The sequence below is a fragment of the Vanessa cardui genome, chromosome 10 (assembly GCF_905220365.1).
Source record: "Vanessa cardui chromosome 10, ilVanCard2.1, whole genome shotgun sequence".
NCBI classification, from domain to species: Eukaryota; Metazoa; Arthropoda; class Insecta; order Lepidoptera; family Nymphalidae; genus Vanessa; species Vanessa cardui.
This window is the reverse complement of record NC_061132.1, coordinates 2573134-2588023: the sequence shown is the minus strand read 5'-3', so window position 1 is coordinate 2588023 and position 14890 is coordinate 2573134. Positions and strand designations below refer to the sequence as shown.

At 35.0% G+C, this 14890-nt stretch overlaps 1 protein-coding gene and 1 pseudogene across 1 annotated transcript; both read left to right on the top strand.

Moving 5' to 3' along the window:
* Positions 1–14890, top strand: part of LOC124533264 — a 97642-nt pseudogene that overhangs the window by 16344 nt on the left and 66408 nt on the right.
* LOC124533265 lies at positions 7265–9102 on the top strand. The gene is made up of 5 exons (XM_047108472.1): positions 7265–7530; positions 7682–7864; positions 7966–8075; positions 8413–8577; positions 8963–9102. The coding sequence occupies exons 1-5, from the start codon at positions 7401–7403 to the stop codon at positions 9029–9031; spliced, it is 657 nt and encodes a 218-aa protein (XP_046964428.1). The 5' UTR covers positions 7265–7400; the 3' UTR covers positions 9032–9102.

Here is a 14890-nt window from a genome sequence, read left to right as displayed (position 1 = left end):
GTGGGTGTTTACTCAATGGAACGACGCTACTTACCAAACATAGCTCTCACTTTATTAGATCGCTTATCTTTTGACTGACTGATTCAAGGTCGTCGAGCGATAAGATAGGACATGTTACTTTATAAATATATAAGATTATATTATTAGAGACCGCCCCGGCCTCGCAGAGTTCAATGATATGACATCATAGCAGAAATTTCTAAAATTATCAGTGTTTCTTTGCTAAATTGTCCATGTGCTACATATAAAAACCTTCCCCTCGAATCACTCTGTCTATTAAAAAAAAACCGCATCAAAATCCGTGGCGTAATTTTAGAGATGTAAGCATACATAACGTATATAGGGACAGAAAAAACGACTTTGTTTTATACTATGTAGTGATGTGTTGTATACAAATATACAAGTGCTCTTTTCGCTCTATAATATATTACGATCTTTTTCAATCAGTTGATAGAATATTTAGGACAACGCTCAATGAGCGATACATTCAGATGTTTTTAAATTTAGCGATGACATCGCAATCTATATGACAATCATTAAACACCGACCTTCAACCTTAGGAAGTAAGATACGTATTATGTCCCTTGTGCCTGTGTTCCCTTTACACTACTAATAGGAACTGAACAATACTAAGAATTACTTTTGACCGAAACATATAAGATGAATGGATAGTAAGTACCTACTGTCCAGCATTACAATACAACATTAATAGCCTGTAATTTTCCCACTATTGGGCTAAGGCTTTCTCTTTGAGGAGAAAGAGGGTTGTGAGCATATTCCTCCGTGCTGCACCAATGCGGGTTGGAAACACATGTGGCAGAAACATTTAGGTACTTATACCGTTAACATACATTCTGTAAATATAACAACTTAAAACAATGATTGATGATAAATAAAATTTTAACAAAAAGAAAAACCGACTTCAAACAAAACACTATTTTAAAACAAATAAAAATGCACTAAAAAGTAATAAAAATAATTTCATATTTAACATATTTTTGAGAGTCCTCCTAGGTAAAATGAAATGAAAAATATTAAACTACTTAAAAGTCGATTTACGATCATATAACGTAGTTATAGTTATTGTTATATTTGGAGCCGGTGTCGTTAGTCAGAATATTAAAATAAAAGTAAGTATCTTAAAAAATGGTAGAGTAATAAAATATTTAGTGTGTAAAATAAAAATAAATTAAAATGAATTTGTGAACTTTTAGAACTAAGATATGCAACATCCGCTAGCAATAGCAATATTTACCGATAAATATTTAAGAGATTAGTATTATTTAGCAACTGTTATCACTCGAAATTATTCTTGCATTATCGTTATCGTCTAAACATACAAATACTATATAACATACACATCATAGACGTAATCGGCTAAAATCGTTATGATTTTCGGGTTTCTCATTGCCGACAATTATTGTTTTTTTTTGACAAATTTCCAATCCATTATAACAGCGCCCAAATTACAGATCAGATTTTCTGGGTGTTTCCGTTAAAAATAGTTTGTTTTAAAATTGATCATATTTCGTAAAAAACATGGTTTTATGGTTCATTTTTCAGACGTATTTAGTAATTACCTTAACAACGTTACTCAATATCATCATGCCATGTGTTCCGGCTGTTTTTGGAGAATTGAGTAGCGTCGAAGCGGATAAGATAAAAGCCAACTTGGTCAGACGATACCGAATTTGTAATAGTAAGACTGATGCCCTTATATGCCTTTTATAACGCGTGCTTAAAGCAACAGTCGGAAAGCCGACTCTTCGTAGCTTTTCTGTGGTCCTTTTTGAATTTTTTATATTAACATCTGTCTGTATGTCACATGTTTAGTCAAAACACGCTAATATCAGTTTTATAAATAAACCCGGCTTCGCACGGGTGCAATACTGATACTAAGTACACAACAGAATTTGTTTTTTACATAACAAACTTCTAAAACCTTTCACCCTCAATTATTTGAAAGAGTTCTTTGTCTATCTGTTTATTGACGTATTAAGTTTTTTCTGAACGTTAATATAATTAGTGTTTAAGATAAAATTCAAGAGAATGTTAATCAAGCAGACTATGATATGATATTTACTATTTTCAGATGTCGTTCTACGAAAGAAAATTTTTGACGGAATCAATTTCCTCCAAACCAATCGCATGAGCTTCACTGTCTGGCGTATCTTCACCGTTAATTTGTCGCTATTCCTGTCTACCGTCGGTGTGTTAACCACTTATGCGATTGTGTTGTTACAGTTTATTCAAAGTCAATTATAAAAAAAGTCGTGTGCCTATTTCTTAGCTTAATACAATGTGTGATTTGTCATTTGCTTAAATTTATATTAACGTTTTTTGGTTCATTTATCCATTGAACGTTTATATTATACCTTCTCCTTAATGTGAGAGGAGGCCTTAGCCCAGCTATGGGAAATAGATAGGCTGTTGTTGAATATTAACGTAACCGCTTATTATATTTAAGTATAATTAAAGAGTGTTTTAAATGTACTTATATAATTTTAATTGAAATAATAATGTTTAATAATTTTAAATACGTTACGTCACGTTGTTAATTGAAATAACATTTATTAGTATGATTATTGATTCGGTTATCAACACCGTATTGTGGCACTCCCGTCACTTCCTTCTGTGGCGTGGTGTGGCGAGCTGGTACTGCCTGGCACGAGAAAAACAAAAGGCGGTTGATTTTGGATGGGCAGAGGAGAAGAAACCGAGATTCTGAGGCGGGCGGTGAAAGTATATAATGAAAATACAATAAGCGGATAATTAATATATCTATCGATTGGTAAATTCGTATACTGACAAATTAATGCTATGTGAGTAGTTTTATTACATAGTAAACTTTTCTATAAAGCGTTTCGGGAAGCAACATCCAGCGATTAGGAATTCGTATCAGCTATGCGAATTTCTTGTCACCTTAATTGAACCAAATCTATACACATTATAAAATCGGAGTGTCTTTTTATATAAAACAACCACTTTATACTAAACACATATGTATGTATACCCGGTACATATACGAAAATAACATTTTTATCAATTGTTGTCTGTTGGTCTGTCTGTCTCTCTGAGGCATCTTTATCGCTAAAACAATGAGAGATCATCCAGGCAACTTTAAGGTAGAACGACGAAGTAAAATAAACGTGAGTATATATTTATATAGTTTACAATAAAATAAAAAAATCGAATTATCTTGAAATTACTCATTTCAATTTTTATTAACACAAAGTCCTTTGTATTGAACCACTGAATTTTCATGTGCTTAATTTGTGTTTATAATTCATCTCCTCAAAAGGAGCGAAGGTCATAGCCCAGCAGGGGAAATTTATAGGTGTTACTATAATTTTTTTTGTTTGATTATAACGTAAAAATATAACTTGTATATGGATTTTAACGAAACATTAACTCTGATACAATCGATTCGATTCTTATCACCTTTTGGAAGCGAGTCAGTTTATAATGACAAAATAACAGACATCAGTAAGCAACGGAACACACGAGTCATACGCTGAACAAGAATATACGTTTTTATCGATATTAAAATTATAAATATGAAAGTACCTTTGTTTGCCCTTTATATGTAATTTTATAATTATGGAAATAGTTTGAGTCCCAAGAAAGGGCATTGCTTAGTTTTTTTAATTCACTCCTCGAGGGGATAAAATGTGGATAGACGGCTTGTAAGTTGTAGATAACATTTATAAATTAAGCGAGGTAAAACCTGTTCAGCTAGTTCGTAAAATTAAGTAGGACACCTATTTTTTTTTTTATATTAGGACCCATTTATTTATATTAGGACCCAATTAACAGATGTCCATTATGATAACACCGCAATTTTGGACTTCTATTAAAAAAGAAGTGTGCTGAAATGTAACCAGTATGTGCTATGATATGCCGCTTGAATACAAAAATTACTCAAAAAAATATTGCAAACCGAGCCGAAGGCGAGACTTTTTTTTTTACTTGTAAAATTGATTAAACTTGTAAAATGTATTTTTTTTTTTCATTTATTTACATCTGCACATGACAGTACATGTCGAACACATAACGGCACAATTTTAATAAATTCGATAAAGTAAAGTAGCGGTGCTAACGGGACTTGAAAAAAAGACCTCCTCTTAAAAATTATATTTTTTGAGTAATTTTTTTTTTCAAGCGGTACATCGTAGCTGTTTTTTATATAGAAATTCAAAAATTGTCATCTTAATGGACTTATGTAACAGTCTCTGTTAGGTTATCATAATCTACCAGCTTCCGTTTCATCATCGTCATTATTTTTTTTATTTAACGTCAACATTGTATTAGTAGCGACATTTGTTCAGAAAGTACGCGCAGTCCACTAACGCGTTCTCGTCGTAAAAATTATAAATAAATATACAAAAATACATTTAACTCGACAATTATAAACACAATTTGTAAACAGAAGAAGTCAATATGTTTGAATTGTAATTTGAAAGATTTTAGTTGCAATAAAGAAGAATAAAGAACTTGACCACTTGGTAAGAGGTGTGAAGATGCAGGACGAAGCGTGTAAAGTTCAGGGTGCGTTGGCCGTCGTGTTGCGCCTGTCGCGAGCCCTGGGGCTTGCTCCGCTACGCTTCGCTCACGACCGTGGAGGCTACATAGTTACAGTATCCCGACGAGTCGCTATATACGGTTACATCCTATCGGTCTGCTCTCGTAAGTTGTATTACTATCGATACTTGGGGACGTGATATTTGACGATCATATATGGCAAAATAAAAATTAATATAACATAAATATTAATAAACTTCTAAGTAAAGTTAACCAAAAGTTATGTAATTAATTACGCATCGTGTGAACACCCTAGCTGCGTTATCGACACAAAACAGTTATGTAGGTAGGTACATTTAGTTATCGTGCGGTAGTTTACCTACATCCAAACGCCGCGCGCCGCCGCGTGTTAACAGGGTAGCAGGCTACCTTAGATAAACAAAAATGATCCAATTCCCTTCATACTTTAATCCTGGCTTAGGACAGGCAAAAATACCAAGATATTTCATTCGTTTAAGCAACCAATTTATTGACTAGGTAAATGGTGTGAACTTAACAGAAAAAATAATATGAACTGTTTACGAAATTTTTAGTATTTAAAAATGGAATCATACTTATTTACAACAATTGTCAATCATTAAACTACCTATTTACCTACACTAACCTTAACAAATGTTCAAAGTGAGCTCCTTCTCGTGTGATACACAGTTCGGCACGTTTACGCATATTGTCTTTCACACGATTTAATACGAATGGGTCACTTTTAATAGTTTCGAAAGCACTAGTGATTTTTACAAATTGATTGCGCCCGGCAAGCTATCATTTGCACGCGCATACGCACGAACCATGTCCAAGTATTCTGCATTTGTGTATTAATAAGCCATACTTAATTACTAATAAGTAATAACGGGTCACACGCACACACGACAGATTAGGTATACGCGTAAGATCGATCGCTAGGCGCGCGCGCGGGAAGACGGACGTACAGACCTTACGGCGGCGCTCGCTACGGGGCGGGGGTTGGGGGTAGCGACACACGCGTGCGGCGGCGTGGTGTTGTATTAGCACGCCGCCGCACGCGCCGCCGGCAAGGCTGGGAACGTGTCCACACTTTATTTATTGATACGGAGATGTGGTCAAAAATTAAGTACCTATTTTTTTTACATAATTCGAATGAGAATCATGTACCGAGTATTCTCCTTAAATATTGATAGTAATTAACCAGTCATCCTGTATAAATCATCATAATAAATAAAATTTCTTGAATAATGTTTATATATAAGATTATTTAAGAAATAGTCTTTCTGTGATTGTCCAGTGATTTTCTACTAATTACATGGCACGCAGTTTTATTACTATAAACTTCTGTACCACTTCATTGAAATTTATTTTTTCCTCATTTTAGATATTTGTGGAGCAGTATGGATGTATCTAAGTATTTTTGAGTTTTACGTGGTGTATTCATCGTTTCCTGTTGGAAACTTTATCACTGTGTCAACAATAATGTTTGTAACCGGAGTTGGATCTTACGGGAGCATCAACCGCATCAAAAATATAGCGAAACATTCTAATTTAATCTATAAAGTAATATTATAATTTTCCGCAATGATAAAATTCAATATATTTGTTTTATAGTGTAATCACTGTGAATGTAGTTTTTTGTATGTTAGTAATTTTAAAATTATACTACTTGCTACAAAACAACTTTGCTTTATTTGCAACGGGATATAGACCATGATTTTTATTTGGTGGAGCTCGATATTTCGACATTATCTACGAACGTCTTGTTTGCGAGGCTGTATATTCATCAAATAATAATAAAAAGCAAGGTAGACATATCGTTTAAATACCCGTAGTATTAAAGCAAAGTTGTTTTGTAGCAACTAGCAAGACTTGTATTCTAAGTAGCTGCACTACGATAGGACAGCTCGATGACGTTAGGTTTGCGTGTGGCTGGAATTAGTATGACATTTTTTTAGTAATCATTATATTTCAGATAAATTACGATTTAAATGGTAAAACGGATTTAAAACGAAACAAAATTCTATTTGCTTTAATTTTTATTAAGGCAATAACTTTAATTTTCATGATCGGGCTTACGGCAATTTCTAAATATATCGCCTTCGGAAAAAATGGACGTGAGTTCTTTGAATCGTTATTTTCAATTTCCGGAGATTCGTTGTCCAGTAATATGACTGCAGTTAAAACACGTGTCGCGGTTTAAATCCGGACAAGCAAAACTGATGATCAGTTGTGTGCTTAGGGGTTCTACAGTTAAGCAGCAACACTTAATGTGGTTGTGTTATGTTTGGAAGGAAGTGCGGTGGTGTACGATGAGTCATTATAAATAGACAACCTAGCATAATATATAACAAGATCATAGCACTGTGGGACTGTTTATCACCAGGCTCATCTTTAAGTCTGCCAAGTTAGAAGGACTAAATTATCATGTGAAAATATTTAGGATGGATTTTGAAATCCTTATCATTCCGCATTCTCCGGTCTCTGCGTCTTTGCCCCGCAATTAATACCTTTTTTTTTACGCTAGAAAAACGCTTTACGCGCTTCCCCCACGTGATGGACAGTGGGGGGGTGTGTGGGACTCCCCGGTTTCCTGAACGCCTAGTGCGCCCAGGTCCACCGGGTTTACCCACTAAGAAACCAGCGGTACCCTCTCCGTCTTTCGGCGGGCGCCACGGGATCGCTTACGCATGACGTGACGCCCTGACGGTCGGCCCGCCTATGCGGCCCTCAAATACCTAGGGGGGGGGGGGGTTCCCAGGGTACTGACACCCCCCTGGCGCAATTAATACCTATTTTGATTTTTTATCAGGTCAATAATTTATACGAGACTTTTTTTAGTGCTATATATCGACATTATGATTTATTTGGAGTTCAGCAGAATACATCTACTCTTTATAGAGAATATGCTTATAAATTTTGATCTATATTGTATACTGCAGACGGTGAGTCTGAAGCTAAGGGAATGGGTAGACAAGTCAAATTCTGGTAAATATGTAGCGATCCTCATTATACTTAGTTTCTTTTAATTGTTGATTTTTTTCGATGCGTTCTCAATTTTGAAAGCCGATTTAGATATACAATATAAATTCGATAAATAAATATTAATATCGTAATACTGTCTTAAATAATATTTCAGGGGCGGCGTGCCGTTTGTCACTGACACGTTTCCGGGACCTTACGAAGGCTTATGTGTCTGTTTGCGAAGCAGTGAAGGGACTGAGCGAGACCCGGGGGGGCTTCATGTTTATTTTATTTTCTGCGAATTCTCTGTTTATGACGATGTCTTTCTTCAATTTAATTGACTACTCTTATTTTACTTGTATGTATTACACCTGGGACTCGTTTTATTACTCTTAATTATATCAGTCGAATTAAGAATATTTGGTATAAATTTTTTTTTTCGTTCTCTCATTTCTAAAGCAGGCGCAAGGCATCACGCTTTGGCTGTATTTGTTAACGTGTTCTGGTGTGTTATGCCTTTGTCTACGGCTGTTGTATTCATTGAACCGTGGCATCAAATAAGTGCGGAGGTAAATTGATTATAAAAAATTTTATTTTCCAATATTCCCGTTGATTTTAAAAACATCGTGCAAAAGTTATGAGTATTGACTGTCTTCAATTTCTTTAAAGATTTTTTATGGCGTATTTAGACGGAGGGGCAAATAACACCTATGTATGTGGTCACCACTGACACTGGTAAGTCAAAACTGTTCAACCTTACATTGCCAAGACGCCACCAACCTTAGAAAGTTAGATGTCATTCCTCGTACCAGTAGTTACATCGGCACTCTCGTCATACCTACCCATAAGGGCTTGCATGACCAAAAGACAAATCTTACACATAGCTTAAAATATTTTTCTTTGTAGGTCAAAGCCATGCGAATACTTTTGATTAAGTTGAAATTTAATATGACGCCAGTTGGAATGTCGATCCCTTTAGAACTGGACCTGATGTTCAAACAGCTTCTTCTCAATCAGCCGACGATGTCTCCGCTGGGCCTGGTCACCATTCAGAGATCACTTCTCACAAAGGTTGTTATAATAGAATCCGTTGTTTATTTAAAGCATTAATAACGGGAGCCTACGATAATATTATAAATGGCAAATTTGCTTTCTTGATTTGTCTTGGCCGAGTGAACCCATTCTCAGTGAAGGCCTATGATATACTAGCTTATTTATATAACATCCCGCGGCTTTGCTCACGAGGAAATTATATAAATAACTCAACAGACTAATTTAAAATCTTACGTCAATTGAAGACCACCAGTGTTTAATCGTTTTTATAAACCAGAAGAAAAAAATATTGCAAATAGTCCCCCATATTATCTCCTAACGGATGTACGTCGAGTTACCAATAACCCTTTATATATAGATAGATATAGAAAATTGTTTTCTAATTTAATAACGTTTGTTACAGACGATAAGCTTTTTAACTACCTACTTTGTTATAATGATACAGTGTATGCAAAAGAGATGGGAGAAGTGAATAAACTCGCAAAAAAATAATTTTGTGCAATTAAATATTGTGTAATTAAATAATATACTTGACTTTGATGAAAATAAATTTAGTCTAAGAACGTCCTACCTCGTGGACACACTAAATGGTGTTGAAAAAAACCTTGCGTTTTATTTAAATCTTGAGACACTTAATAACCTCCCTAGCTAAAACTAACAAGTGGCTTGATGTACCACATTGTAGTTTGATTCATAGACCTTATTTAATATAAAAAGTGTCAAAGCAAAGTAAACATTATTTTAGGATTTTTTATAATCAGTTTTGAATGCAATGTACACCAAATTTATTTTTCGAAGCAAGGACTAAAAGTGGAATCAGACGGTTCATTTTTTGTTCATTTTCGTGTTTCATTTTGCATCTTTCACTCAAAGTGACACGCTGAACAAAAAATGAAACAAAAGTGTGGCATTAATTTATCAGTTAACTGATTCAACGACGTTTATCTTTCACGGCATCTTTCATTCCTACTCAGAATGAACGAAAAAGGAACATTCTGAACACAGAGTGAACGTTCACTTGGATTTGGCCACTTGTCTCAAACTACAGCGTTTGTTACGTCGACGCAGACGGTCGTTACGTCAAACGTCGCGGCAAAATGGTTTTCAAGTGGAACGATCAAAATACGTTGCTGTTTTAGTATTACCAAATGCCATATTTGAAAGAAACTACGGATGAGTGTTCTTTTTTACGTCATACGTGCTAAGCCGTATGTTCACATATATATTATTTTCTTTCAATCTATGTTTACAAATAGAATGAAACAAAAATTAATCATTCACTCAAAAGAACATTCACTCGCATGAACCGTCTGATATTACTTTAACGATTGGTAATGTAGATGATATCAAGATGGCTCAACAAGAAACTACTGTCTGTGCAACTACCCTCATCTTAGATTTTATTCGTATAAGTACATTCGTTAATGTTGTAATAATTAAATCAAACCAAGATCATCTTATGTAGAATAGGGCTTATGAATATTAACATTTTTTGATATTATAAGATTAAAATATATATAAGTAACACTGCAAATTTATAGGTGAAAATATTTGTATTTAACCTACTTGAAGTGGATTTAGCTAATCGTCTGCATATGATAATAACTCAGATTCTTTTTTTCTCAGATTTTAAACTAAACAAGAATATCTTTTCATAAATAAATTTAAGATCAGAATAACATTAATTGAGAGATCTTTATTCGAAAACCCATTTATAGAATCTTGTAGGACTATGGAAACAAGAATATGTGGCATTTTTCGAGTCTTTATAAATAAAATATATTTTGAAGAAAAGGTTAATAATAGTGTAGGTATGTAATTTAGTCATGTTTAATTATCATTAAAGAACAATAATAATAGTATATAGTATATCATATCATTACGGGGTAAGTAAAAACGAAACTTAAGGTCATTATTTTTTGATAAATTTCTTTTGTATTACCTCATCGAATAAGTTTTGATTCAAAACAATCGTACACTTGAATATCTTGTCTAACACACACAACAAGGCCTTTACAAATGTCATGTCTGACATTTGCTTAAGTTGAGGACGCGTGCTCTGCTCCTCGTTTAAATTTTTGAATGATGTAATTGCAACAACACAATCGTGTACGTGGTGTACACGCCGATGAGAGACAGCACCAGCGACAAGTTGACGGCGAAGATGCGCCAGACGGTGAAGTTCATCGGACAGATTTCGAGGAATTTGATTCCGTCCAAAATTTTTTTGCGCAGCGCGTCATATGGAAATAATGTACAATCACATACACGCCTTTGTGCAAATCCCTCTGTGTTGATACCATATTCTACCGCCAAACAGTAATGTGTAGTATTGTTGTGGTACGGTTCGAAGTGTATCTAAAGGCCAAAAACGACATCTTGTTGGATTTACAATACGTCTGTCGATCCACAGCACCGTTCAACTTTATTACAGGTTGGTGATATTACTCTTTTCATTTGTATACACTACTTATTTCGGTTGTAATTATCAAAGGAGATTAGCAGGGGCTTATTACAGTGTATTTGTAAAAGTATTTGCGGGAAGACAGGTATCTCTCTATTACTTCTCTCTAATAGCAACCTCATATTATTATTGGCTGCCCTTAGAAATTATGATATATAAAATTTTATTGGGCAAGGCGTCATCTGGAAATAATGTACAGTTACATACACGGCTTTGGGCAATTCCCTCTGTATTGATACCATCCCCTCATCATATATCCTACCGCAAAACAGAAATGTGTAGTATTATTGTGCAACGGTTCGAAATGTATCTAACGGCAAAAAATAATAATAAAAAAATAAATGTTTTATCGCGGACAACTTTGATCCATAAAATTGTTAGTAAATAATTAAAAAACTTATATCTATGTTAGTAGCTATACAACAATTAATAATTTAAAATTAAAAAGGACGTAGTCCTCTGTGCCATTTGGCTGATCAACGGACAGTCTCCGCTGTTGGCAATTTCGCTTAGTACATTGTGGCTGCTGCCACGCACTTTGTTTAGCAATGAAGCGGTCTTCTCCCGAACGATTGCGTCAAGGCTGTCCACATTGGCCAGCGCAAACATCGCTGATGCGCTACAGAAGCGCGGCAGCTGCAAGAGTGATCTGAACGCATTATTATATTGAGTACGCAGGGCACTGTAGGCCTTTTTAGTACTATCAGTTCATAGACTACACGAATATAATGATGTACAATAGGCTTTGAAAAGCGTGATTTTGATAGTATCAGTGCAGCGTCCAAATCTATGTACCAGCATGTTTCTCTCTCAATATCTTCATCATCTTTAAGGTTGTCAGTAACAATGTGTCCCAGATTATTAAATTTATACACTCTCTTTAAAGGTGCGTTACAAAGTGTAATGGGAGGAACCACTGTAGGACATTTGCTGCCAGCCTTAAACATCATGAACTGCGACTTTTTGGTATTGTACAGAAAACCACGTGAGACAGCAAACCTTTCACCAGCGCCAAGCAGTGTTCTCAGCGTACTAACCGAGGGTGCCAACAGGACCATATCGTCAGCGTAACAGATGTTAGTAACGCAAACGTTTCCAATATGACAACCTACACGCATACCGCTCAGCTCCCGTATCAGTGCATCCCCATACAAATTAAAAAGTCTCGGAGAGGTCAGTCCTCCTTGTCTGACTCCGCATTGCATTCTGTATGGTTCGAAGTAGTCATTTGCCCATCTCACATAGTTCACTTGCTTACTATACCAGAACTTGAGTAAGTCAGTGCAGCCATCAGGTAGCCCTATGACTTACAACTTGAGACCAGATCGAAAGCTTTACTTAGATCCAGGAAACAAGCGTACACCGGTGTGCGCCCGTTCGTATAATATTTAACAGTGTGCTTTAAACTCATTATTGCAGTCTCTGTTGACAAACCACGCGTGAAGCCGTGCTGACCATCATGTAGCACACAGTGATTTTCGTGAACAGAGTAAAGCACACTATCAAATACTTTGGCTAAAGCGGTTGGTAAAAAGCGACATCTTGACCGATATTAGTGGCTTATTGACAATATAAGGAAAAGTTATTAATTTCGAGATATTTACCATGTTTTTTTATTTTTGTTCGGTGGAGCTCGATATTTCGACATTGTCTACGAATGTCTTGTTCACGAGTCTCGTGAACAAGACAGAAATTAATAACTTTAATAATAAAATAACCATGTTAATTTAAAATCCAATATAAGGAAAAGTTTTTTATTTTACACGTTTTATGGACCATTTGCAAGTCTACGAACCTTTATTGAAATAAATATCACAATGTAAAACAATTCAATACAAGTCTTTTTTTTCCTCACTTATACATTACCTTTTAACTTTACTTACACACACATCGATACATAAAAACAATATATAAAAATCTGCATGTCTGGAGATTATATCTATTTAAAACAAACTAAAGGATCGTTCAACTTAAGCCCGGCTAGGTTATCCAGTAAAAATTGGATGAAAGGGTATAATCATTTATAATATCATATCATTATATCAAAAAACCATTCGCATGCGCTCTGCGTGTGGACGTGTCGAGTAAACCGCGCATAAGCATTACGCACATTGTAAAAAACAACATTATGGTGCAGTGTAAAAAATGTAAACTATTTTTATCTACATCTAAAGATGACATTGTGAAATGCAAGGGAACATGTGAAAGTGTCTTCCATAAAAAATGTGTTAAAGGCTTCAAGCAATTTTTGCAAACAGAAATATGTGAGGAGTGTCAAAAATCTTACAATAAAGAGCAAATACTGTCGCCGATCATCGGTATAGATTCTACAAAAATGTCAGTAGAAACGCTTCTAATAGAAATGAATAAAAAGTTAGAAGTGATTTTTAAACTCGAAAAGAAAATAGATGAACTCGTGGAAACAGTGGATTTCTATTCAGAGTTATATCAAGAAATGACAGAATTTAAGAAGACCGCGGAAAACAAAATAAAGGCCTTAGAACAAAGAAATGTATATATTGAGAAGTATAATGTGGCGCTAGAAGAAAGAATTATGAGTTTAGAGAAGAAGGAAAAAGAAAAAAATATTGAAATTGCATGTCTTCAGAAGAATGGTGATACGGAAAATATTAAAGAAGTTATCGAAAAATTTGCCCGAAAATTAAATTTAAATCCAGAAGACGTTGAAAACGTGGAGAGGGTAGGTTCACAAAAAATGGAGGAGAATGGCCCCGTCCGATCGTAGTGAAGCTGCGATCGAAAGAAGCACGGGACCAGTGGTTACAAAAGCGGAAAATTCGTATAACCAACGGCGACATATATGGTACTGCAAATAAAGTCCCTATATACATAAATGAAGACCTGACTAAAGCGACTAGAATATTATTTTGGGAAACCAGAAACCAACTAAAACAATTATATAAGTTCATTTGGGTACAAAACTCTAATATTTTAGTTAAAAAAAGCGAAAATGAAAAGATCATTCGAATTAGAAACGAAGGTGACATAAAAATATTATGCGAAAATAACAAGCAGAAATAATCAAAATATAATAAGTGCCGCAATGGACGTTTCCACACAACGCGATTTTTTAATATTGCCCATAATTCGATGCCTTGAATAGTTTAGATCTATACACTAGATACCAAGATGCAAATGACTGGACACGAGATATTACAGCTAATTATATAAATATTATACATTTAAATATTCGCTCACTTCGGAAACAATTTAACCAATTGCTTGTTTTACTTCACGATTGCATAGTAAAAAGTACATTAAATATAATAGTGTTAACAGAAGTAAATATAAAAAAAGAAGAAGTATCCTTATATATGATTCCGAGATATTTGGTTTTTTCTTATACTAGAGAAACGAAGAGAGGTGGTGGAATATTAGTTTACGTAAGAGATGATTTACAATACACTACGGAAATACCACGACTACAATATAAGTCAGCAGAAATAATTCATGGAAAATTGTGAAACGGAAAAAATAATATGCATATTTTAGCTATATATAGACCACCACACAGTAATAAACAAAATTTCATAACAGAAATAGACACTACGCTGAAATATATCCCATTGTGTGAAGAAATAATATTGATAGGAGATATCAATATCGATTTATTTAACGGTGCAGACTCACAAGTAATTGCCTACAAAACCATGTTGTGTGATAACGGGATCCAGAGTGCAATACCTACGACAGCTACAACGCGCGAGGCGATTGTGGACGGCCGAGTGACGTCGTCGAATATTGACCATGTGTGCGTGAGAGCCGGCCGCGCCCGGCCGCTGGATGCGCGCGCGCATCTGCTAATGTGCACCCTATCGGATCACTATATAGTTGGAATTAGCTTGA